This window comes from Coturnix japonica, chromosome 2 (genome assembly GCF_001577835.2).
Source record: "Coturnix japonica isolate 7356 chromosome 2, Coturnix japonica 2.1, whole genome shotgun sequence".
Taxonomy (NCBI): Eukaryota; Metazoa; Chordata; class Aves; order Galliformes; family Phasianidae; genus Coturnix; species Coturnix japonica.
In genome coordinates, this window is record NC_029517.1 from 82,771,457 (window position 1) to 82,799,270 (window position 27,814).

The 27,814-nt window shown below is 42.9% G+C and overlaps 1 protein-coding gene across 1 annotated transcript; it reads right to left on the minus strand.

The window, feature by feature from the left end:
• Positions 1 to 760: 760 nt before the first annotated feature.
• On the minus strand, positions 761 to 17,052 carry CNDP2 (carnosine dipeptidase 2). The gene is made up of 12 exons (XM_015855164.2): positions 16,922 to 17,052; positions 14,140 to 14,220; positions 13,440 to 13,583; positions 11,386 to 11,548; positions 9,823 to 9,911; positions 8,754 to 8,954; positions 8,201 to 8,285; positions 7,502 to 7,662; positions 5,553 to 5,717; positions 4,894 to 5,035; positions 4,162 to 4,309; positions 761 to 3,385 (listed from the first exon to the last, which is right to left on the minus strand). Exons 2-12 carry the CDS (start codon positions 14,197 to 14,199, stop codon positions 3,316 to 3,318), a joined length of 1,428 nt encoding a protein of 475 aa, XP_015710650.1. The 5' UTR covers positions 14,200 to 14,220; positions 16,922 to 17,052; the 3' UTR covers positions 761 to 3,315.
• Positions 17,053 to 27,814: the final 10,762 nt, after the last annotated feature.

Below are 27,814 nucleotides of genomic sequence, written 5' to 3' on the forward strand. Positions count from 1 at the left end.
TCACAGAAAGGGTAGTTAGGTACTGGAATAGGCTCCCCAGNAGGTTGGATATTAGGAAGAACTTCTTCACAGAAAGGGTAGTTAGGTACTGGAATAGGCTCCCCAGGGAGGTGGTTGAATTGCCATCCCTGGTTGTGTTTAAGAGGCGTTTGGATGTGGTGCTCAGGGATATGATTTAGCAGAGGGTCTTTAGAGTTAGGGTACTATGGTTAGGCTGCGGTTGGACTTGATGATCTTCAAGGTCTTTTCCAACCTGGATAATTCTATGATTCTAAATTAGAAAACTTTGTTCTTAATGAGCCAGAAGTGAATAGCCATATAGTTGAAATTCAGGATTGTGTTTTTAATATGCAAACAGTCATTACCCAGAACAGCAAAAATGAAGTGACTTTTAAAAAGCCAGTTACGGCTTATTCTGTAAGAAGACACATCTCATTGTGGATTTTGCTAAAACTCATGAGCTCCTGTGAGCAGTGAGATACTGCAAACCGAAGTTCACATTTTCTGTTCTGCCATAGCTTCACCCATGTGGACAAGTGACTGTAAAATGCATAGTGGAGATCTCCATTCCTAGTGTAAGAGAAATGAAAGTACACACCAGCTCACTTGAGCTCACAGCAGCACGACTCTGGGCATGAAATGTCCTGTCTTCCAATAGGGCCATTACTAAATATTTGTTAAGATTGTCTGGAAGGGAATCTGAACATGAAAACAAAATTGCCTTGGGGGGAGGGAGCAAGACAACAAAGAAAGTACAAAGGTGATTCAAGTCCTTTGCTTTAGTATTTGAGAGTATTCAGCACATTTTGACATAATTTGGCTAAGCAGAAGTTCACAGAATATCTTATCAACTGCAGACCATGTACTGTTTGGGTCAGCAGGCAATAAGCTGAGCTCCTGCCCTGTTCAGACATAACATCTAAGTATCAGATGAACAAAACATGGGTGCCAAACAAGAATAAGCTTTAAATAAACCAAACAGGCATGTATCAGTAGCCCTTATAAGCCCAGTCAAGATTTAGATTAGAAGAGAGCATAACCCCTTTTCTTTTTACAGCCTTACTTTTGTTTTCCTGTCAATAGAGAGATGGCATTACTCTTCTCTGCTCACGTAAACTGGAGACTGCAGCCCTGCATCTTTCTAAAGTTGTTCCTGTGTAACTCTGCCGCACAGAAATGATGGTGACTGTAGGCAAAGAGATGAGTAAGAAACTGCACAATCAGCAAGAATATTTTTCTATTACATAACTTCACAATGGAATTATTCAGCACATTAAAATACCCAGCAGCTACACGAGTACCCAACATCTGCAGTTCTGTTCTTCTGTAGTTCCTTCACTAAACAGTAACTGGTCTGACAGCCAAGCCAGCTCCCCCAGGAGCCTTTTAAAGAGCATATATTTACACCTGCATTCGTGTTATATATTAACTGGAGTTGAACAACCTTTCAGTAAACAGGTTAAAAAAAAAAAAAAAAGCAGCAATACAAAGCTCTGCATGGAAAACTCCAGTCATGTGTCCAGCAGATGGTGCTGTGATGTTCCATACTTCACTGAATTTCCCCCCCAAGTTTTGCTACCTCACACTGTATGTAATGCCCAGCTTCTGCATTGAGTGTTGCTCTTCAAACAACATGGGCTATTGTGATTAAGTAAACCCCTGTACAATACGCAAGAGCCAAATACATCAGCAATCCAGACCTCTGCCAAAGGTATTAGTTTCCTGGAAGCCTTCAAGAAGGCAGTTCTGAAGCAGGCAGACAGAAGCTGGTATCGTGGTCCTTTCTGCCTGCAGTGTTCATTCCAGTCAAGTACTACAGCTTCTGTTATCACCTTCCGTGGTAACAAAGGAGGCTACACCCAAAGCAGGAAAGCTTTCAATATAGTATAATTATAGAATTACAAACTGGTATTACAATAGAACAGTTGTAAAGTCCCCTTAATTTTTAAAAAGGCCATATTAGTTTAACATCTTACTCTTCAGTGCTCATTTTGCTCAGGACAAAATCCTATTTTAAGCTCTTCTCACAGGGTTCTGGCACTCACCGCACGCTGAAATATTCCCACAGTCCACTCAGTAGACTCTGTTTCCAAGCCTTTCCCAGAAATTCCTTTATATACTTAGTGCTGTTTTGGACAATTTTCACTACTCTGCCATATTGTGATTATTCAAGAAGTGCAGGACCTTATGCAGAATCTTTAGCACAGAACTTTAGTCAATTACCTGATTCTCAACACAGCAGTTAGAAATGACAGCTATAAATTTCTAAACATAGCTCCTAACATTATCAGCTTTTTGACCATCTAATAAGTTCTTTTACACACTGTGAAAAACTCATTACCTCAAGTCCATGAAGTGGATTTTAGAAGTTTTTATGCTTCTCAAATTAATAGGTAGAAAAGCAACATAAACTAACCATGGGGTCTTTTCAGATAGTCATCCCATTTAAAGAAGTATGAGCCATCAACTCAGTGACTGGGGAAAGCTGCTTTAAAAGCAACAACTGCTTGGACATGTTATCCTATATAATCAGTTGGTCTCTACATACAGATGAATACTTGTGCCATCTTGCATATACCAGGTTGTTATACCAAGTTAGTTTCAGCACCACCAGGAGGTGAGAACCTTACACTATCCAGTGTTACTAGAGAAGCTTGGTGCTTACAAGCACCAACACAGCCACATTATGCAAGTCTCAGCCTGTACCCCAGCTGAAAATACAAGTGTAGTGTTTAATGATACTGGACCTCAACCTCCATTAGAAAACAGAAAAAGTAGGCAGAGAAGCTCTAGAAGATGTATAGTAAGAACAGAAGCCTTCTTCCTGCCCCAATAGCCACTCACAGTTAAGACTCCAGATCAAACAACAAAAACCGGATAGTCAGGGCATTTCTGCCTTCTCTTCCCTACAGAAGCAGCAGATGCTGCTCAACTCATCACTATACAAGACACGTAGGAACACACCATGCTCTAAGGCATTTCTCAGAGCAAAGCATCATTACTTAATATTTGCCTAGCTTAGCCTGTTAATGCTAGTCTGGGAGGCCAGAACGAGTACAGCAAATCAGAACTCTGAAGTGAGGCAGGGGAAAGATGCCTTTCAGGACTACTGGACAGATAGGAAATAGTCTGTCATTTGAAGGATTTGAATAATTATTTTTGGTTTACAATGTTTGTTTCTCAAGTAGAATCGCATGCTTCCCTCTTCTCCAAAGCAGTGGAGTGTTGGTTGAAAAGGGGAGGCACATAAGAATTAACAGACACTGTCCGTAAGAAAAGGAATCTTCTGAATCACAAGCCAGAAGGTAAGGTGTCTTAGTCCTTCAATTGTGAAACTTCATAGAGGTACGCGCCAAGCATCTTCACTCCCTGGATGTAGTTGTACCTGCAAAGACAGCTCCCATTAGTACTGCTGTAGTTTGAGCTGTTTTCCAAGCAGCTGTGCATACTGCAGAATTAGTGCTCTGCCTGTAGCATCTGTTGCCAACAAAGTTGTGGCAAGAAAGAGTATTCCCAACCTTCCTAGTGACAGGAAATGTCCTCAAGTTGTGCCAGGGCAAGTTTAGGTTGGATATTAGGAAGAACTTCTTCACAGAAAGGGTAGTTAGGTACTGGAATAGGCTCCCCAGGGAGGTGGTTGAATCGCCATCCCTGGTTGTGTTTAAGANTAGGTACTGGAATAGGCTCCCCAGGGAGGGGGTTGAATCGCCATCCCTGGTTGTGTTTAAGAGCCATTTGGATGTGGTGCTCAGGGATATGATTTAGTGTAGGGTTTTTAGAGTTAGGGTTCTGGTTAGGCTGCGGTTGGACTTGATGATCTTCAAGGTCTTTTCCAACCTGGGTAATTCAATGGTTGTATGATTCTGTCTTGCCAAGGGAAATGCAAGAATTGTCACCTATGAGTTAAGTAAGACAGAGTAGCCCAGCTTTGAGGCTGAACTATGAGAAGTTCCTTGTTGCAAGCATGCACAACCAGAAGCAGTAAGGATGTAAAGATTCAGCTATGGATCTGTCAAGCACAACCACCCACTCAGTCATCCTCCACTAAGGACACCTTCCCAACCCTTAACATGCTTGATTTGCCTTAGATCTTTTCATAATATGTGAAAAGACCTGCAGCACAACTCAGTCTGGAACAGGGAAAAAAATATATATTCTTACCTATTTAGTTTCTCATTCTGAGAGTGGGCACCATCGTCCGCAGCTCCAACAGGAAGCAGCATGACATTCTTGCCTGTTGCCTCTTGAAAAGTGAGGGTAACAGGAATGCTTCCTCCCTCCCTTGTCAGGTCTGGTTCAACTCCAAAAACTAAAACAAAGTGATACTCTAGTCAGTTCAAAGTTGCATTTGGTTTTCTAACAGATCCTTACTGCTGCTTGAGCAATTAAGTACTGCTTAAGTAAGTACTTCCGTACATTTTCTAAAGCTTCTCTGATAGACTGCAGAAGTAACAGGACCAGAGTTTCACCCCAAACATAGTGCTGGAGTATTGTCAGTTTCAGAGTCTAGTTCAAACTGTTTATACTATCTGAAAGCCTGCTGAACCCCAACAGAAATCAGATTTGCCCTTGTTAACCCTACCACAGCTAAGGATAACAGAATGCATAAGTTTGGAGGGCTTTGGTTAAGGAAATTACCTGAACTACTGACAGTTGCGTCCTTATTTAAGAGCAACACCATGACAATAGACTTGCTCCATGTTTTGAATGAGCTCAATAGTAACTTTTCCTCCATCCTGTACTTCAGCACATGAAATGCTTTCTTACTCAGTGAGTCAAATGTATCACTCAAGTGTGAAACACCACAAATACTCTGCAAACATGACCTCCACAGTATTTCTTGAGGTGCTGGAACAAGAATACTTCCAAATACAAAGTGGAAAAGCCACTGACCTGTCTTCATGGCCCTTCTGCCAGCCATGTAGTGGGGATGGTCAAAGTCTGACACCCAGGGCTTGCCACCATGGCCCAAGTATACCTTGAATTTGTTAGGGCTCTGCAGCTCTGCAAACTTTTTGGTCAGGTAATCTTGAACCTATAGGGAAAAAAAAATAAAAAAAAAATCAAGTAGCCTTGATACTTTTACATGTATAAACACTGAAGATAAGAAACGAAAAGCATACTAGAGACTTGCAGGTCACAACTGCATGCAACAATAGCTTTCACATTACTATTATCTCTCATTACCATGTAACTCTGCAGTCAGTATCACCACCAGGGAAGTAAAAGTATTACTGTAGAACAGTCATTCACTATGATGAACTCTTATGCTTTTGAATAGGCTCATGCAGTAGCTCAAGTGCCCCACAATTAAAACAGCATTCAGTTCTCAGCTGCATCTTCAAGTTAACTGAGAGAAAGTGGACACCAAGGCCACAACAGTTCAGTGTGGGACTACACTCATTCCCTCTAATACATGAGCTGAGGTGCAGGCAGGGAAGACTGTAGCAAAGTAAACAGAACTGTTTCAGAAGCTAGAAATACTTTTCCTCCTAGATATGGAGAAAAGAAGCTGAGAGGCTTTTAGAGATCATTACTCCATCTCAACATACATGCTTTGTGACCTCTTCAGGAGTCATGTTTGGCACAAGTCTGATTGAGAACTTGCCAATCACTTTCCTAGGAATCACAGTCTTGGCTCCAGAGGCTGAGAAGGCTCCTTCAATTCCATGGAGAGACAAAGAAGGATATCTCCATCTATGCATAAGGATATCTCTCTGCAGAAGCAAAGGAATAAATGTAAGATTACATGAAGTTTGACAGATGAAATTAACTTGGGAGATCTCTACTAAAGATTTGCAAAGAACAGTGCTTTCTCACATGGACAAATGCACCTCAACCAAGACCACTCAGTAGCAAACAGAAGCCAACAATTCTATTAAGCACACATTCAAATACAAGAGCTGGCTTCCAGTAACTCCAGTTGGGCTTTCTCCTAGTTCTGCAGAACTTACAGGACACGCACATTCTGCTTCTGAAAAGAATACAAACACATTTATAAAAGATGCTCAAGCACTATAAGAAGCAGCCTGGAAGTTCTGTTCCCCATAGCCTTAAGTCAGGCATGTGTCTTCAATACTGAGTCACACACTGACAAAGATCACATTTTATGAGCCTCACCACTGCAGACTGCAGCATACAGCAAGCTCCTCTTTCAGCTGCTGACAGTATCAGCCATAATAAGCTGAATGAACTGAGTTCACTGGCATGAGTGCTACTACCAGCCATCACAAGGCCATTTCAGATACACATTTCCTCCTCGCTGCCTTGGACACAGTTCAGTACACTGGATGTTGTGAATTCAACACATCTGTGTCCTGGGCAGACAACTACAGTAACTTGAAACTGACCTACACTGTAAATATTAGGGAGACTTAATTTTGTGGGCTTTCATGCCAAAGTTGTTTTGTTACAGGTACAACTTGCCTCTACGCTTCTCTCGAGCAGAACTATCACTGCTCAAAACCTTCAAGCATGCTGCCCCTTACCTGAAAATTACAAGCCTTCTCATATCTCCCTTTAGCCCCAACACATTTCTTGCACACATGTAACTGAATTATCTCCATGAATTACACCAGGATTTCAGTCTAGCTAAGATGGAACAGTTTTAGTACCTCAAGTGAAGGGCACCATGCCAACTCCTTATACACAAGTTATATTTCATTCATTACTTTATAGAGAAAGACTAAACACTAAAGTCTGTGTGCTCTCAGTTGATATAAACTCCTGCATGTAGAAACAACACTGAACATATAAAATTGTTACTTACAGCTACTTCAGTTCAGTCTGAAGTCTTCTCCTGATATTACCAGGAGAAAAGACAGACCTGAATATGTAAACTTGTCCTTTATAACACTTCTTTCAGCATGTTATGATAGATTTACATCTATGGCTTAGATTTTTAAGATCAGTATATACTACTTGTACCTTGTGAGTATTTTCTGGCATTCATTTAGAGAACTCATGGGATGAAGGTTTTAGAAACAAAAGACATGCCTATACTGGACTTGAGCCCAGCCAAACATTTCAGCAGCCTACAAAAAGGTCCCTGCTTGCTAAGGCTAGGAAGATGTCTGGTGTGTCAACCTTAAGATCACAGTTACCATTTTCTTACCTCATGAGAAGATTCAACTGCATAAGAAACTAAATTTCAGATAACCCACTGAACTTCCTACAAAAATCCATGAACTCAGATGCTTTGTGCAGACACAGTATCTGACTTTGGGAAACATTTCTCCTGTGCTAACTGTATTTATCTAGCTTTAAGAGAACAGCATTAGATAAGTTCATACAAGTTCAAAATGCTATTTACACATTAGTAAGGAACAACTCAGGAGCAGCTTTAGTATTGCCTAGACTGCTTGCTTTAAATACAGGATAGCCTAGACAAAGTTTCCAAGTGGGTGCTTCACAGAGTAACTGCTAGCACTAAGCATACAATTAACTGTACAGTATGCCTGAACTTACACACCTAACTAGGGCAGGCAGGAGTACAGCGTACCTTTGTATCATGGAGTAGTTTTGTTGCTCCTACGTCTTTTGCATATTCTTCTAGGTCAAAATCAATCTTCTCATAAATGGCCAGCTCCTCATCAGTAACAGGTGCCACTGCTTCATTGACGCCAGGGATGAGGATTTTCCCTTTCTTGTCTATGAGAGAACCTGTAAACAGAAAGCACTTCAGATCAGGATTTATCCAGAATAAATAAATGCCATTATGGGGGAACACTTCCAGTGGGAAGTGGCAGTCAGTCTTCTGAAAACCTCTGTAAATATAGTTAAATGACCTTCCACCTCTCAGGGTCTTTTCCACAAAACATAAAGGGCACTGATGGATTTTGCAGCTATCCAAAAACATGTACTTTCCTGCACCTAAATATAAATCTACTGCTACATGTTTGGCTGGCTGTTTGAAGGCAGGACTGCTCAAGAAGCTCAATATGACATCTGTAGAAGAGTTTGCAGGAAAGATCTGATGAAACTAGCCCAGAAATGCACAACAAGGCTTTAAGAGAAGCTTTGCTAGACCTTCATATTTCTGTATCTAAGGGATCGTTCTGTTTCATGTTTACCCTGCAAAGCACAGCTTCATTGGCTTTCCATAGCCAATGAAGTGTAAGTAGTACTCAGGAATGCTTCACTGCTTTAACAGGACTCATTCCCATTTTAGATGCATTCAATGAAATTTGCTTTTTCTTACCCATTAGAGCAATGAGATCCGTCATAGCCTCATGTATTGAACCACCATAAACTCCAGAGTGAAGGTCTTTGTCACTGCATTCTACCTGGTTATAGATGAATTATGAGATTCAGGTTAATTATAGCATGAAAACAGTGAAAGTTGCATAGATTTCTATCCTAGATTTTTGTTGCAAGTATTTTGAGGATGAGTGTTTCTGAATGCTGACCATTCAGTTGTAGTGCATTTGAGCAGACAAGCTTCCTACTGCTTCGTAAAGTGCAGTAATACTGGAGACTTCAGAGGTGACTTCTTTACTTAAAGAAGTATCTGGATGAAGTTACCTGCCATGATAATCCTTTAGCAAAGCTCCTGGATAGCTGAAAGCTAACCCTTCTATCCAAATATCATATAGGATACTAAAAAGAAGTTATTTAGATTATTATAGTGGAACCTGTTCTATCTACTAGTCAGTCCTATCATCTCTGAAAAAAAACTATTGGCTTGAAAAACCTGGATTCTCTAATAGTATTGAGCTAGATTTTCTCATTAGGCCACGTATTTCAGAACTCACCTCTATGAAGTAGTAGCAAACACCCCTCAAGCCATAGGTGATACAAGGTTTGTTCTTGCCTAGCCAGTAGTTGTCAGAAATGCAAACATAATCCACATCTTTGAAGAAAGTATCGCGCTGAGCAAAAATCAGTTCATCAAGGCCTTCTGATCCTGATTCCTCCATACCCTCTAGGCAGAACTTAATATTTACTGGAAACTCCTTTGAAAATGAACAAGAACAGATTAAGTATATGACAACATATAATTCCTTCAGTGACCAGTAATTTTGATCTGTCACATAACTAAGCAGAACAAGGGTAGCTTGGTTTTGCAGTGTCTGAATGCATTAATTCTATCTAAAGTCTGTCTTATGACACCTAGATGTACTTAAGTCAAGGGCACTTAGTCCACCCTTCATTTGATGGAATTCAAACTCTTCAAAAAAGGTTTAACTAAGCTCTAGAGCAACTGGTTTCCAATCCTCTTAGCTGTAGAAAAGCAACAGATCAGCTGCCAAGGGTAAGTCACAGGGCAAGAAAAATTAGTTATTAAGCATAAAAACTGCCCGCTATAGTAGGAGTCAGGGCTACCTTGTCTGACCAGTCTACCATATGCCAAAAGCACTAGAGAACTGCTAATTCTCTGCCCAGTAACAATCAGTCTTACAAGACAGATAGATAACTGCTTAATTTCTGGCTGTACTTTTTCTTTCACAGAAACAGGAAAATTTCATGACACCATGTTAATCTCTTATAATTCAGTGGCAGTGAGACGTTAAGCTTTGCTAAAGGGCAGACTAATTTGACATTCTTTCATTTAAGAAAATTATTACTCATACTCCAGATGACTGCATATGTATTTTCCTTCCTACATATTTCTTTAAAGCAAAAATGTTTTAAGTGCAACCCAAGCCATCTACAAAACCAGCCTGTCAGCAAGTCAGTTCAGTTCTACCAGGAAGTCAGGAAATGTTGCACCATTCCTCCAATCAGCTGAATAAGCAGCCTCAGAAGGGTTTGTGGCTGGATAACATTTATTGCTAGACTCAGCTGTACGTGGAAAAAGCAGAATAAATATTGGGTACACACCTGATTAGTTTGCTGATAAGCCTCCAAGGCATTCAGCCAGGCAAGCACTGGACCTTTGTCATCTGTTGATCCTCTCCCATACAGCTTCCCTGCAGACATCAGGCAAATTAACCAGAATGGAGAAAAATTAGAATGAAGTTTGTCATCTCTTACTTGCAGAAAAAAATATCCTTCTGGATAAGCTTTTCAGCACTAATTATGCTAACTTTCCTTTGAGATTCTTCTGAAGCAGCAGTTTCATACCCTACTTCATATACCCATGCAGTGGGATAGGTACTGCTGTAGTTAATCCACTTTCAGTGCTACCTCACCTCTTCCATGAGCTGCTTGCTCCCTGGGTAGAAAAGAAAACCTGGAAGAGATGCAACTGCCATGGGCTAATTCATCCCCATACCCTTTCCATTAATACTGTTTTCTACAATTACATCAGTAGGGATACAGAAACAAGCCATCTCCTTTTAACAGAAAGTTAACCAGCACAGTTTCAATTTAATAATCCTTTATTTGAAGAATACAATTTCAGTAGTGACCAGTTCTCTGAATACCAGAAAACTAGTCAGAGAAGTTCTACAGGTAATGGAAAGTCTTAGGAAATGGCACGTGAGATAAGAGGCAGATATTGATGCAACTCGTAAGAGCTGTGGCTACAACCCCTAAGCTGTATAACCACAACATCAGACCAAATCACAGAGGTTGTGAGCCATTGGTGAATATACCACCTACACTAGCAGGCTGCACAGAAATAAGCCACTGCCTGAGGTAAGTCTCGCTTTTACTATCAAAGAACAATCTGATTTATTAATTTGGACTCTGCTACTTATGACCTAGTGCCCTGCTAGAAATACCAGTTACCACAAATGCTTTTTCTTGGCAATGATTAATGCTTATGCAATACAAGAATGGTTAATGTCACAAGTACAGAAGAACCTTTGACTCTTAACACTGAGCAAATGAAACAAGAAAGGGGCTGTTGACAGCAAGAACTTTTAAAGTTTTCCTTTCCTCTTGGCTATAGGAAATGTTATTTAAGCATAAGTTACTGCACAATTTCTTCATCCCCATTACTGGATACAAACACTTCCCTGGGTACTGGCTCTCAAATAGCTTGTGCACTCACTGTAGCACAGTGCACAAACAAAGCAAACCATGCAGGCTGCTGTATCATTCCTCTCTCACCAGGGGTAAGGAAGTAGCACTGAAAACCTGCCCCTTGTAGTGGTTCAAAAGCCTCAGTCTGACACGACCTCACAGGCTGCCAGTTCAGAAAGGTAAAAAGTAACACAAAGAAGGTTTATGACAATTTCTTTAACCACTGAAGACAACAGTTACAACTTCATTGTAGTTACAAGGAGGAAAGCAGGCAGGTACAACATAGAAACCCAGAAAAAAAACTAAGAGTAACTGAAATTTTATATCCCTATTGCTTACTATTTTCCCCTACATCTTTTCAGTTACATCAAGGGTTCTCTCTTTCTGTCTCCCTTCCTATTAAGGATATGACTCTAGAATAATTAAGGAATGCTAGCTAAATAAGTGCTCCATATCTGAAGTCCACGCTCTTACCATCTCTTTCTACCAGTGTGAAGGGCTCACTGTCCCAGCCATCCTCCAGTGCTGCTGGCTGAACATCCAGGTGGCCATATACACACACAGTCTTTTTACGTGGATCTGAGCCAAGCTTTCCCAGAACAATTGGAGGTAGAGGGATCACTGATCCATCAGGCAGCTAGAAAAAGAAGGCAGAAGTTTTTGTTTTTAAACACAAATATAGAATGTCAATGGCACAATTATATTACATTAATTATTTTAACACTGCACCTCTAATCTCATAACCTTTACAGACAGCTAAACAAAACTCAGCTACTTAAACTGACTACAAGAAGCAGAATGTGTCTGTGAAAGCATCACAGAACCATGTCAGAAAAGAACTCCTTACAAGTCCCAAAAATAGTCAAAGTGTTTCCAAGCTCAGAAATACTAAACACTCCTACGTTACATTTTAGCCGAGCAAGCTATCTGCATGCCAAACTGCTGTATCTAATGCTTACCTCAGCATCAGTGCTGAACTCCATTCAGAGTATTCTGCACTTCTTGTCACTGCACTTTCATCCTGTGCACAGTATAGATCTCGTGACAGTGATTTCCTGACAACAAAATCACTGAGTAAAGCATGCCTACATAAGGTCTTCAACAGCTCTATTTCTCCATTCTAGCCTACGCTGTTAAGTGAATGGCAGGGCAGTGCTGATAAAAAATTGAACTCAACTTAGTTCTTTGAAGCAACCTGTAAGCAATTTCCACATGCTATTCTCAGTAAGCACTTATGTCTATATTGGTGAACACGCGCCTAAAAACTGTTCAGCAGATCGAAAGCAGCATCAGATATCACTTCCAGGCTCCAAGTTCAGATTTTTATCAGCTGGCTGCATGGTCCCTGACCAATTGCAGCTTTAATATTGCAAGAAGTTATGGTAGTCGGTACAAATTGCTGTACAGTAGTAAACTTAAGCTGGATGAAACAACTTGGCCAATTGCTTTACATTGCTCTTCACTGCTACAGCAGCAATAGTTCTTACCTCCCAAGAAAGTTAACACTGTGTCACGGTTTTGTTACAAAACCATGACACACTGATGAACAGAGCAAGTTTGTCTCAGTGAATTAATTGAAACTCTCAAGGTGTAAAGAGCCACCATTAAGAACCACATTTTTCTTTGAAAGTGCTCTGTTCATGTTCAGTCCGTATTTAAGAAGATTTAACACACAGTCCAACATGTAATGATATGCTTAACTGATACGCATCCCAAGACTGACTATAAAATAAAGGTCTTATGAAGCTTAAGACTGAAGAATGACTTTATCTCATGTCTCCTGAGACTACTAGACCAACTTGTTAGAGTTAGGGTGCTATGGTTAGGCTGCGGTTGGACTTTATGATCCTTGAAGCCTTTTCCAACCTGGGTAATTCTATGATTCTATGATACTACAACTCAAGGTTGCAACTCACAAGGCTCCTGTAGCGATCTGATCCAGAAGACCTTTATATAACAACAAATTAGTAATCCATTTAACAGCCCAAGTATACCCAATCCTGTGCTGTGATATGATGTATATATAGCTCAGCCTTCAGGCAGACACTGCACTGTGCATATCACTTGGCACCAAGATAAACCCAACCAGCACACCACAGCTTGTAGGCATATCCTACTTGCTACAGGTGATTACAGCACCTGCATGTCCTTGTCTTTATCAGAAAGCACAGCAAGTTCTCATGTGAACATCCCTTTTGTCTGATGACATCAATTAAGTTGTCTTTCAGAAATTCTCATATAGTTCCATTTTGCTTATTTAAACTATATCTTCACAGATAGGGTCTGCACAGCACGCTACATGCCAGTGGGATACCTGCTAGATTCTGCACAGTTCATATTCCCAGCATCTAAAGGGATACAAGATTATCTACACTATCCTCTTTCACTATAACTGTAGCCCTAATAACATTTTAAGTGATTCTTTGAAGTGTATGAGCACTTTACTGGGATCACAGAAACTAGCACACGTCTTGGCACAAACATCTTGTCACCTTAAGAACTCTGTTCAGAGACAGATGCTCACATACCTTTTGTGTCCCGATATCCACAAGTTGAGCTGTGCCTCCCAGTTTCTCAATACCCTTTGCAGCAACTTCCATCATGCGCCTGATTTCAGCCCTCTTCTCCGGCCATGCTGACACACTCTGGATTGCTACCCACTCAGCCAGCCGCTGCAGGAAGACAAAAGCCACAGTTTTCACTATGCATTGGATGGGAGGCACTATTAACACTAAAATCAACTCATATCAATAAAGCTTTAACTTGAGGTAAATCAACTCCATTATCTACACAATGGAACACTATAACCACTGGTATCACACTCAAAAGTTCTCTAAAATCTCACTTTCCCACAGTTACACTACACTACCAACCTAGCTGTTTGCAGATAAGGAAGGCAGACTTAAGACTATGGTATTTTGTGCAAGTTATGCCCCTGGTTGCTTTTCTTCAGGCAAGCAGAATCAATTAGCATCTATCAGACTTCTCAGGCCATCTTAGCTCATTTTTCCAAGTGAGATAGTGAGAGCTGAACACCACACCACATACTTCTTGTCTGAGCGTTGCTCAAACCAGTCATACCCTCTGCCTGGTCCCTCACCTTCCAGTTACCTGACTTCATTATCAAGCACGCTATACTGGTGTAACTCAAGCTTGAAGTTTTAACTTTTTACCTTCCAGTATCCCATAGCTACCTGTACTGCAGCACAAATGTGGAAGAAAACTTACCTCAACATAAAGGTCTTGGTGTTCATCAATGTATTTAAAGAGGGTGTCAAGAGCAGCCATCTTCTGACCAGAATGTTGTTGCTGAAAAATTATGTGACAAAAATAATTTAGCCTCCTGAAGTTTCACTACAAAAGGCTTTCAACTTTCACCTGCTAATGCTACACATCAAGCCACATGAATATAAAACTTGAGGCTACAGCCTCTTAGGAAATCACAAAGCGACCAAAACACATTCAACTGGAACACCACTGTCTCTGCCTCTCTCCAGACAAACTGTGGGAGTTACAGCTGATCAAGCTGATCTGTAAAGACACTTCATGTACTTAACTAAGAAACACAGGCAAAGCATTACTCAAATGAAACATACTCTCTGAAGTTGTGTTTTGTTATAAGAGTTCAGCTAACAGCATGCCTTAGTGGACCTAGCTGTGTTCAAGGCTAAGTGCTGTTTCCCTATCTGACCTCCTCCACAGAGCACTGAAAGCAGGCAGTTTAAGAAAGTCCTAGCCTGCCACTCAACCTTCCAAAGGAGGCTAGAGTGAAGCCACAGGAACAGAAACCAGCCCCAGCAGAGGCCAGGAACTAGTAAAGCACTACCACTTCCCTGTTTTTGTACAGCTATTTTGTGCCATCTGAAGCTCATATGATAAAGTCCAAGACCTCATTCCTTCTCAACTCCAAGTCAGAAGAAAATTAGGTTTACAATCCAGCCTCTGGAAACAAGAGACCTGGACCATAAGCAAAACTCCAGATTTGCATGCTACTCTAAGCAAGTACATTCAGCAGCACTAGCTGCTACAATCCAGGAGCTTGTTTAGTCAGCTTAACACAGAGCCTTTAGGCCTTTCCACTTCTACACAGAAGTCACAAGACAAGCATGATGGTCATTAAAGTATCTGGCTGTTCATCTCAGGATCTCTGGAACAGCTGACTGCTCTACATGCAAAATGAATGCTACCAAGCTGTCACAGACAGCAAACTGTGGTATCAGCACATCCTACTACCCCAGATCTAAGAGAGACTTATAGAACACATTTTCTGTCAGTCAAAACTGCATTCACACCAATCACTGACATCCTTTTACTCACTGGAGATAGCGCTCTCTTTAGTAGTCATGAACTGGTGCAAATCTGAGACAACTTATAATCCTTTAGAAAGATTATATAGACACAGCCAAGTTGAAGTACTTCCTCCTACCAAAGCCTGGTTTCCCTAAAGCAGTCACCATACTTACATGCAGCTAAAGCACACACATGATTTATAGAAACATAGAATGGCCTGGGTTGAAAAAGACCTCTAATTTCAACCTCCCTGCTATGCACAGGTTTGCCAACCACTAGACCAGGCTGAGCAGAGCCTCATCCAGCCTAGCTCTGAATGCCTCCAGGGGTGAAGCATCCACAAACCCCCTCAGCAACCCATTCTAGTGCATCACCACCCTCTGTGTGAAAAACACCCTCTTAATATCTAACCTAAACCTCCCTGTCTTAGTTTAAAGCCATTTCCCATTGCCCTATCACTACCCACCCTCATAAACAGCCATTCCCCCTCCTTTTTATAAGCTTCCTTCAAGTACTGAAGTCCACAATGAGGTCACTCCAGAGCCTTCTCCAGCTTAAGCAAGCCCAGTTCCCTCAACCTTTTTTCACAAGAGAGCTGCTCCAGCCTTCTGATGATCCCTGTGGCCCTCCTCTGAACCTGCTCCAAGAGCTCCATGTCTTCCTTGTGCTGAGAGCCCCAGGCCTGGATGCAGTACTCCAGATGGGGCCTCACAGGAACTAAGTAGAGCAGGGGACAATGCCCTCCCTCTCCCTGCTGGCTGCTCCTCTTCCCTTCTAGTGCACTTCTCATTTACCAGGACCCCCCAAGTCCCTCTCTGCCTGGCTGCTCTCAAGATCTTCCTCCAGTTTGTATAAGCACATGGGATAGCCCCAACTCAAGCGCAGCACCCTGCACCCAGCCTTGTTAAAACTCATTAGGTTCATACATGCCCACTTCTCCAGCCTGCCCAGATACCTCTAGATGGCTTCCCTTCCCTCCAACACCTTCCTGCACCACACAGCTTGATGTCTTCTTCAAACTTGCTGAGGATACACTCGATGCCACTGTCTATGCCATTCAGATTCAGAGAAGTCATTAAGGGTATCACCACTGCAACTCCCCCTATAACAGCGACCAGTTCCTACAGCAGACACCAAACCAAACCTGCTCTGTCACAGAATCACAGAATGACCCGGGTTGGAAGGGACCTCAAGGATCATGTAGTTCCAACCCCCCTGCCTGGCAGGGCCACCAAACATACACATTTACTAGATCAGGTTGCCCAGGGCCCCGTCCAACCTGGTCTTGAACACCTCCAAGGACGGGGCATCCACAACCTCCCTGGGCAGCCTGTTCCAGGACCTAACCACTCTCTTAGTAAAGAACTTCCCCCTGTCCACGATGACATGGACTGAAACGCCTCTTCAAAGCACAGCACGTAGGTGAGAGCACCTCGCTATGCCGGTAGAGGCCTGTAACCCCTCGGAGCACTGCCCGCTCTCACGCCGAAGCCCCGCCCCGAGGCTGAGGCCGTCCGCATGGCTCCGGGTCCTTGGAGAGATACAGAAACTTGACCACGAGCGTTCCGGGGGGAGAAACGATCAGAGCAGCGGGCAGCACGCAGAGAAACGCCCGGGGAATGGCCACGGGAGCCGAGCAGACCGGACACCACACAAGGCCCTCCGCCACGCCAGCAACCCCGCCGCCCTGACGCTCACGGTCTCCGGCACGGCCACTTACCGTCCTAAGGCTGCACCGGCTTCCCTCGGGAGCGAGCAGCTCCGCCTCGGTGGCTTAAATAGCCTAAGGTGGCCCCTCCCTGCACCGAGTACCGGCCGGGGCTCAGCAGCGGGGGCGGAGCGGGGCGGGGCTGCGGGAGCTCCTCGGTGGGAAGGACTCACTGTAGGCCCTGCCTGAGCTGCGGGTGTTGGCCCTGCACGGGTCTGCCTGCGATTAGGACTGGGTAAGGGGCTGGGTATGGGAATGGGGAAAGGCATCTTCCTCCTGGCCTCCTATCCTCTGCCCCGGGAGCGTGCCCTAGTGCTGGGTCACCCCACACTGGCCTTTATCAGTGGAAGAACAGACCCCCAAAGTTACCTTACCCAGGCAATTTGGCTTAGAAGCTGGAATAAAGTTTCTATCCACAATTATTTCTTTTTTTTTTTTCCTAATTTTTTTTTTTTTTTTTAAAGGGAAAAGGTTGCATAGGAGCAATGGGAAAGAAAACGTAACAAACACAAAAACAAACACAAAAACAAACACAGAACACTGCTACTGAAATGTAGCTTGTGGCATTTCTGAAGGGAATCCGCTGTGATGTGACAGATGTTTTTTGTAACATATATAAATGTGTCAGCGGATGCTGAGGAACAGCCACTGGTATAATCTATCTGGATGCCACTAAGGTTTTCTCTCCAAATTGGAAAGGTATGGATTTGGTGGGTGGATTATTCTATGGATGAGAAGCTGTGAGATCATATCCAGAGAGTGATGGTAGATAGCTCGATGTCCAGATGGAGATCAGAGATGTGTTCCCCAAGGGTCAGCGCTGGGTCTGGTGCTCTTTAACATCTTCATTAATTACACTGACAGTTGGATCTAGTACACCCTCAGCAAATTTGCTGATGATACCAAGCTCTGGGGTGTGGTCAACACACCTGAGGGATTGGGTGCCATCCAGAGGGACCTGGACAGGCTTGAGCAGTGGGACTGGGTAAACCTCACAAAGTTCAACAAAGCCAACTGTAAGATCTTGCACCTGGGTTGCAGCAGCCCCCACTACTGATATAAGCTGGGAGATGAAAGAATTGAGCTGAAAAAGACCTGGAGGTGATGGTGGACATGAGCTGGCACTGTGCCCTCACAGCCCAGAAATTCAACTGTAACTGGGCTGCATCAAAAGAAGTGTGGCCAGCAGGTGGAGGGAGGTGATCCTGCCCTTCTAATCTGTGCAGGTGAGACCTCACCTGGAGTACTGCATCCAGATGTGGAGTCCTCAGTACAGGAGAGACATAGAGCTGTTGGGGTGTGCACAGAGAAGGGCCACAGACATGGTTCAAGAGACAGATAGTGTTGTTATTCTATAGGCAGTAGCTTGCTAATTAATAAAAAAGAGGGAATTGTTGTAATACAAGAAGAATTTTACAGAGCAGCAGCCATGGATCAAGATAAGCACTTTACAGAGCAGCAGCTGCAGAGCAGGATAAACAGCATGAGAACCAAGGACACCTCTAGCAAAAGAGTGAAAGGCTCGTGGCTTTGAAGCGGGGTTTTAGGGTTCTTATTGCAGAAGCTTTCTTCCAATTAGTACGTGTGATTTTTGAACACCCTTGTTTGTTTGCTATAAAAGTACGGCTCTTCAGGCAATAGATGGACACAGCTATATTTAACTATATTGGTGTGTGGCTGTTTGTCCTAGCATGCTGACCTTTTGCTTTCAGTTTCACCAACAATAGAACAAGGGGAAATGGTTTCAAACTAAAAGAGGGGAAATTAGACTTGACATAACGAAGAAGTTTTTACAATAAGAGTGGTTGGGCACTGGAACTTGCATGGAGAATTGGTGGAAATTCCATCCCTGTCAACACTCAAGGTCAGGTGGGACAGGGATCTGAATAACATGCAGATTTATGGCATCTAAGAATCTCACATCTCTTACTTTCTTTTTCCTTTCTCGGAATTAAGATAATTACACAACTGTTATTTGAGGGTGCTTTAGAGGGAAAACAACAAACACCACAGCAACCAACAACTTGGCTACAAATTAACTGTCTTCCACCTCCTTATTTATCCCAGTATTTCTCTATCTATTCCTTTTCATCTTTATCTCGATACAGTTCTGCTTAGGTGGGTTACAATCTCAGCTTTCTAAGCATCAGGCGCTTGCATTAAATGAAGTAGACTCTTTGCTTGAAAGGAAAGATTACGTCTGCAGATATACAGAACAGTGCAGCTCTGTTGGTTTTGCTTGCTTTCCTCACACACAATCGTTCTTGTACTAATGACAGTAAATCTAAAGTACTATGCAAGTTGCAACTGATTTTTAAGCAATTCCTCACTGATGGCTTTAATCCACTGCAAACTTTAGTGTGCTACTTAAATCACTCCCATGTACGTGCCTCTATATGTACATTTTGACTCAATTAATACTGCTTACCTTAAATACTCTAATCTGAGCAATGACTTGAAAGCTTCAAGAAAACATTTTAGCACTTTTTCCTTTCATATTTTCAGGTGTAATGCATTAAGTTCTGCAGAGTCTTGTTGCTTCATACAAACAGCCTACATCACAGACCTCATGAAATCAACTTAAGAGCCAAAAGTACACTTATGTGTTAGAGGAGCTCTTAGTCCTTAATCTCTTAGGACCTTATGAAGGAAGGCTGAGGTAGTTGGGCTTGTTTAGCTTGGAGAAGGCTCCAGGGTGACCTCATTGCGGCCTTCCAGTACTTGAGAGGAGCTTATAAACAGAAGGGAGACTGACTTTTTACATGGTCTAGTAGTGATAGAACAAGGGGTATGGTTTTAAAATTAAAAAAAAAAAAAGGGAGATTTGTATACCAGATATAAGGAAAAATTATTTACTCTGGGGGAGGTGTGAAACTGACACAGGCTGCCCTGAGAAGCTGTGGATGCCCCATCCCTTGAAGGTGGCCAAGGACAGGATGGATGGGGCCCTGGGTGCTCTGGTGGGTGACAGCCTTGCCAACAGCAGAGGTTGGGACTGCATAATCTTTAAAGTCCCTTCCATCCCAAGCCATTCTAGGATCTGTGAAATTTATGTATGTCGGCACCTTATACCAGCCTTTGTTGAGTTTTGTGTCCTTTCTGCCATCAGTTTCTGGCCAAGTATGAAATCTTTTCAGGGACTAGAGAAGACGGAGACTGATGTGTTTGGACCCAAGAGAAGGAAGTAAAGTTTGTGGACCAAACCCAATTATGGAATTGCAATCAATTCTTCCATGTTTGCTTTGTCTGACTAAAGGTGAACAGAGCTGTTTACATGCCCTTCTGTTAGCACTGCAACAATGGAAACCTCACCTTTGCAAAACGAAGTGGCAGGAGGAATGTGGCCTCAAAGACAAAATTCATTTTGAAGTAATTAATGAGTTGGATCCTCCCAAATTTCCTCAGAAAACAAAACAAAAACCCAAACATAAAAAACCAAACTCACCCACAAACGTTTATGTTTAGCTGAAAGAGTGTGCTGTGGGGTGCCCACGTAACCATTTTCCTCATCTGAATCTTGTTGGATTGGCCTTGCACTGGGCTATACACGCATCTTCTGCTGTTGTGGACAGAAATATGAATCAAGAGGATTGCTGCAATTGAGACAAGAACTAAAGTCGAGAGTGCTGCTGCTATGATCCTTCTTCCCCCCTTGCACAAAGGGGCACCCGTATTAAATGGGATTTGTGTCACTTGGTAGCGCAAGTAATAAAACCAAGCTTGATCCAGCATCTCCTTGAAAGTCTCCAGGGATGGGGCATCAGCCACATCTCTAAGCAACCTGTTTGCACCTTTCATCAAACCTTTCTGCACCTCTGTTAGCTCCTGTAACAATAAGAATTACTTACCTGTTAGAAGTCACACTTGTTGCTCCTTCAGATCCTGTGGAGTCCTTACCAAATACCAAAACTTGGTTACTCCGTGCCTTCAGTAGTTACTACCTCCTACGCTAAGCCTATTAAGGACACCTCAGATCTTGAAGTCTCTCATCTTAGGTGTTAATTTAACCTGTAAACAGTGAAAACACTAAGTAGAAAACAAGGGTCTTGCTGTACACTGCTGGTTAACTCTTTGCCCCCTTTTGTTCGGTCTTTATGCAAGGTGGCTTTATCCCTCTCTGCAAGTGCTATTTTGCTGAGTCTGTACGCTATATTGCAATCTGTATTTTCTCTATCTACTTGTCAGGATGCAACAGTTGCAAGGTGGAAATGTAGGTAGCTGTTAGGAACCCAAAATAAACCTGTAGGCTGGCTAACCTGCCCACAGGGTTGGAGAGACCAAGCTAGGAGAGTGGCAGAGAGCCAGGCATTAAGAAACTCTCATAAATTTAATGAGCAGATTGCCTAAATATGAATGTGCTTTCTGGCAGCACACTCTACTTTTCACTGCCCTAATGTTGCCCAGGAGCAGTCAGGTTTTCTATTTTGGGGATCTTAGTCTCACAGAGGGCAGGTACAACTCCCTTTGCGGATTTTGAGGCACAGATGAAAGAGTGGTTGGAAAGGCTGTTAGTATATTGTTCTTCCTCAGTGCTTTGGAGGACTGGCTCACAAAGTGCAGAGCCAACACATCTTGGAAAGTCATTGCGTGGGCATGCCAAATGATCCCTTGTTTTGCTGAAGTGTTAGGCCAGATGTGCCAGTACTCTAAAAGGAGTAAAAAAAGTCCACCAATGTCCCTTTATTCAATGTCTGCTTCTAGGAGTCACTAAAACACTCCAAGCCTCTGCCTACAAGTACTGACGCTCAGCATTAATACATCAAGGCAACAGCTCGAACAGGAGTGGTGCAATGTGTGTCGTGAAGTAAACAAGTGGATTAGGCAGGCAAGCAAAGAGTCAAAAGCCCAGCTAGATGTGGTCTGACTGCAAATGAGAGTCACAGCCCTTGGAGACTGCCTCCGTCCAGAGCTTTTCTTTGGAATGACCATAGATCTCAAATGCTGAAACCTTTACCCTTTTGTAACTTAATCTTAACTACCCTTTATTTTATCCCAGCTTTTCATCCCAGCACAGTGCCCTGTTTATCCACGCTGGACGTGCATGGAACATGCTGTGTGCATGAGTAGATGTCACTTTCAGTTTCTCCTTGAATATATTTTGGAGTGTTGGAAGACTTTATTTCAGTCTTTTTATTACTTGTTGATTTGCCAAAGTGAAAGAGAAATATTAAAGAGATTTGGCCAGTGCTGCATGCGCTCCTAAAGGAAATGGAGCTAAAGTGTTTCCCCAGATGGAATTTTCCTCCAGTGTTGCAGCTCTATAGGAGTTTTCTTCGGTGCCTGTTGTGGCTTCACCATGGCTCCTTCCCCCACCCTTTGGTGGATCTCCCCACTTCCCAGACTGAGTATCGCATCCAGAATAATGTAATCCATTTTCTATTGAGAGATTTATTATGAGATATTAGAAGTTCTGCATCAAAAGCTTCACTACAAAAAAGCATTTTTTGAGCTTATACAAAGTTCTACTTTTAAGGAAAGCATTTTAATAATCCAATAAATAAATGCAGATATTCATGGTGCCAAATCGAACAGAAAACCATTGGATGGGTTCTGCTAAATGCAGTGGCTGTTGGCTCCAGCCTGTAACAAATAATGCTTATTCAAAAGGTATGTTATTGCCCAGTACAGTGCTTCTCAGTTAATTTAGTTTCTCATCTAAAGACACGAAAAGCAACACGGCCTGGTAGAAAGAGCTGACTCAGTGCCAGATTATAAAATGGCATATGACAATAATATTAAATCTCCTGAAAGACCTGTCTACAGAGAGAGCCACGCACACCTTGTCAGTTTTGATGACAAGCAAGTTATCCTCTATTAATTTTCATGTGAGGAACTGAATTGCAAACAGTCTACAAAAACTGTACTTGTGGAAGAAGCTGTGGAAGACCATTTCTGAGTCTTCTGAGCCGTAAGAACTCCACTTGAAGCACAAGGCAGTGCTGCGTTTCTTATGTTGGCTATTGGTATTTCTGCAGCCATAACTCCCTTTTAAATAGGCCTGGCTATTTGTGGTTGATGGACAGTGCCCCTATATAACATGGGTAATGTCATAAGGCAGTGGTACAGCTGCTGTTCAGACAGTTAGATGGGATCATTCACATGTATTTTCTCCCCAGGAGAAACACGGGAGAGTCACTCACACTAATGGATATTTAACCTCAATGTAATTGTGAGCTGTTTGTTGTAAGCAGCACTGCAACTTGTCTGCTCTTCTCTAAACAAACATCACCCAACATTGAAGCCATGCAAACTTGCAATGTATTACCTAAAGAAAAGCTAATTACTTTCAGAGATGGATTGGAAATTGAATTTCATTGATGGATCTTTTTGCAGTTCGCTCCAAACATTCATCATTCACAAAGAAACTGCATAGAACAGTTTGAAGGAAACAACTGAAAGTAATTAAGTTTTACAGAGCCCATATTGCAAGTTATCCATGATTCTGCTGAGTCTTCTATTTTCATTCTTTTCCCCTGCTTCAGATCTGCATTTGTAGAAGAGAAATCAAGAAGTGGGCGTACCCAAAGGTAAATGCACTGTGATCTGCCATAGGTGATGCCTACTTTTCAATTGATTTTAAAACACGGAGTACTGCAGTACACAGACCTTGAGCCAAAAGGACGAAGCAAAACCATCAGAAAAGAAAAGAATGCTATAAAATCAGATCTACGTCTGTGAATGGAGAAAAGCAGCACCAGTTCTGTCTGGAACATAGATGTATAAATTATAAAGCCTTACAAGTGCAATATCAAAAGTGACCACTTGGTGGTCACTCGTACCTTCAGTGGCGATGCTTTTTCGTATCCATGAATTGGTTGTTTGCTTTCCGTGGTCCAAGAGTGCTCTGAACACACCTGGGCTGCATTTTAAACACCACAGCAACACAAGATGGTCTTTGGTTGTCCCATATCAGTACTGTCAGTGGCACAACTTTAAAACCTGCTTGGTGCAAACTGCTAAACTAATTTCAAGAGGTTCTGCAGCCATAGGATTGGATGGGTTTTTAGTTAGATGACAATATCCAAGCCATAGCAAAATCCTCTTGACCAAGACACTGGAATGTAATCCAGTCATTGAAATAGATCACAGAATCACAGAATGACCTGGGTTGGAAGGGACCTCAAGGATCACAAAGCTCCAACCCCCCTGCCTGGCAGGGCCACCAAACACTTAACTTTCCTACCATTCTAAGGTACCACATATCAAAATGACTGCAACCCTATTAATAATATATGTCTATTGTGTAACATAAGCTGCCTGGCTCAATTAGAAGTTTTCTCTTTTTCCTTCCTACATAACCTTACAACAACTTCAGAACAGTTCCAGAATTGCTTCCAGAATCTCATAAAGGGAGACTACAAAGAGCCAGATTCAGCACTGGTACAATGAGATCACTGGGCCTGAGTTTGATGCAAAGCTTAGAAACTGCGTATATAAAGACAAGAAAAGAATTGCAGCATTTCTCTCTTTGTTCTCCTTTCATACCGTACAGATAGACACGTCTCCCTTTCACACACTCCGGATGGAAGTACAGTGTGCCACACACTGCCAGACTCCATTGGTAATTACCCCACAGTGCTAGAGATGTTTTTCTCCAGTCACTAACTCTAATCCCTTGTCTCCAATTCTGGCAAAGATAATTACACTTATAATTCAGCTTATAAACTGATTGAGCTGCATCTTACGCTTAATTAAGCTGTTTTTCTTCTTAATGACTGGTGGAATGAATGGACAAGGGATGTAGCAGAGAAGCACGGACAAGTCTGTGTTGGGAATCATTTTGGATATATGGACAAATATTCCAGAATTCTTTATAATGTGAATGATAGGAAAGCTTTTTCTGTCTGAACACTTTCTCTAGTTTATATCAGTGCATCGATCACATGTTTCCCTTGTCCACAACACTATATACTCTGCACTTTATATTCTGCCCTTTTTCTGCTTCTGGCTTGCAGTGTTACCCAGTAAACTCAGTGCACACAACTTCTGTGAGCAGTTTGCAACATATTCTTTTTGATTAATGACATAAACGAGAAAATACATTTGGATTCCTCTTCTGGAGTCAGTACTCTGCAGGGGAATTTCACTGCCTAAAGGACATGTTCAAATGTACATCAGATCTTATGATGTTTTTCTGTTACTCAGCTTCACCACAGCAAATCAAAAAGAAATATTCATGCATTAACATTTATTTTAAGGTGCGTTTGAACGGCACTTGAAAGTTTCCTGATCTTGTGGGAGGAAAGTGGGAGAGCTGCGTGTGCCCTGGCCTGGCCAAAATGTGCCCTATTTCCAGAGACAACCTAGAGCCATTGACAGAAGGTGACATAATCAATCAAACCAAACTATAATTCCTCATAAACCGGTTTTACATTTCATTAACTCGAGTGCCAAGGTACTTCTTAATGATCAATTTATTTTTTCTTTTAATCTCCCCCAAATTAATTAAGTAGTTGGGGAAGTAAGGACTTTCAGCCTAATGTAGCCTGGGCAACACAGCTTCTAGCTTAAGTCAATGAGAAAAGTGTGGGCTCAGCACATCCTCACACTGAGGACTCCTCATGGTCCCAGCTTGGCCGTGCACCATGGTTGGACACCATGCCAGGCTCCTCCATACAGCCGTGCCAGGGTACCTCGCTGCTGGGCGCTGTACCCCGCTGCTGTTCCAGCTCTGAGCTGTCACTGGGGATGTGTGATATTTCTGATGAGACCAACGTGACGCTGTATGTCTGTTCCAAGCAGTAATTCAAACTTTTTGGGTAATTTAATTGGATAGCAATTGATATCATTGTGCCAGAATTATTTTTACTGCCCTCATATTGCTAGTTGAACCTCCACTAATTAATTTCCATCAAGCTTAAGTTTCAGTTTAAATGAGAAGAAGAATGCAGCTCCTTTTAGGAACATAGGAGTGAAATATCAAGTAGCCATATTTGAATGCATGTAGAAAACAAAGTTCCCCTGATGCAGGGGTCTTTCTGTTTCATTCTGCCTTGTTTTCCTAGGGAAAATTGCAATGGGGCAGAGGGACACTTAGACTTCACAGTGGCTGGGCTGGAGCTAACCATGTTAGCCAGAAGGTCCTCAAAGTTCAGGGGAATCTAAAGCCAGCTTTCCATTTTGTATCTGTCAACTGACTGCCAGGAAAGGCTCCTGATCCTCAAACACCGAGGCTGTGATCTCTCACTGCATCCAAGTTTTCTGTACCAATTCTTGTTGTGATCTAAAGGGATGCATATATGGGTGTGTCTGTGTGTAGATACGTGCAGAGAGAGTTGTAGGCTCTTCACTCTAAAACCCAGTGCATTTTAGCTGCTGCCTGCAGAGGAAATGCAGAGTACCTCAAAAACCTACAAGTACTGCCTGCAGTTCTAACCAAGCTGATGCACCTGCCACCAGGAGCAGCCCTCACACTGTGTGTAAATGCAACCTAATGATGCGTGGCCATGGGGTAAATCGCTTTGGTTGGTTGAAAGATCCTTTTCATTTATTTTCGGAATGATGCAAATGATACACATACAGAACTTTATAGATGTGAAATGGTGATAGATAATGTCCTTCAGGGGAATACTGACACGGAGAGAAGCCAAGATCCGTGTTTGGAAAAACGAAATGGGAAAAAAATACATAATACTCTTATTTATAATAAGTATTGGAAATCTGCCATGAGGTGTCCCTTCAGCTTGCTGTTCCCCAGGCTGAACAAGCCCAGCTCCCTCAGCCTCTCCTCTCAGATGGGGTGCTCCAGCCTTCCCCTGATCACCTTAAATTAACCAACTAACAAAATATGCTCCTGGGCAACTTACACAAGGCTCACACATTAAAATTAGTCCACTGCATTATTCTCCAGTTTTCTATCCATGGGGCAGAGTGCTATTCTTATTCATTAGGGTAAATAATTTACCCTATGAATGTTTTCCTTAGCCATAATTCATCTTCCTGCTATAGGATTGCAAGTAGCCTGAAGTAACCATCCATACAAAGGAAAGAAAACGAATTTGGTCATTTCTTCACTATATCTGGAAGCAGACCCGAGTCAGGCAATGTAATTTCTTTCCTCAGAGGGCAGTGAGGTGTTGGCACAGCTGCCCAGAGAAGCTGTGGTGCCCCAGCCCTGGAGGTGCTCAAGTCCAGGTTGGATGGGGCCCTGGGCAGCTGAGCTGGTGGGGGCAGCCCTGCCCATGGCACGGGGTGGGGATGGGTGGGCTTTGAGGGCCCTTCCAGCCAAAGCCACGCTGTGATCCTCTCACTGCACCGAGATGCTCGCTGCTGTCCCGGGCTGCCGTGGAGCCACGAGGCAGCAGCAGCACAGAGCTCTTCGGCGGCACGGGATGGGGCAGAGGAGCGGCGGGAGCTGCTGTGAGCAGCCCAAGGGGCAGCGCATCTTAGGGGTAGCGTCAGTAAACGGGCACCCATCGCCGGCAGAATAAAAGTGGACTAGAAGTTACTGCAGAATAAACAACTTCTTATTTCCTTTTTTTTTTTACTTTTTTTTTCCTTTCTTTCTTCTTCTTTTTTTTTTTCTTTTTCTTTTTTTCTTTTTTTTTTTTTTTTTCCTCCTATTTCACTGGAGCTTTCTCCAAGAGCCGTCCATCTCCGAGCTGCCCTTTTCAGAGTGTCAGGCAGCCGCCGGGATGAGGAGAGGCTCCCACAGCAGCCCCCGCCCGCTTTCTAAACCCCTTTTATTCCCGGGTGCGAAACTTGGAGGGGAAGGGGGAGGCGGAGGGGGGAGAGAAGCCAACGAGCAGCTCCATCGGCGGTGGCAGGGGCCGCTTGGCACGGGGAGAGCAGACAAAAGAAGGCGGAACTACGTGGCTTCAATTCAAAAGGAGAGCTCCGGGCTCCGCAGGGACGGCACCGGCCCGGGGCGGGGGCGGCGGCCGCGGGGAGGCGGCGTGGTGGGGC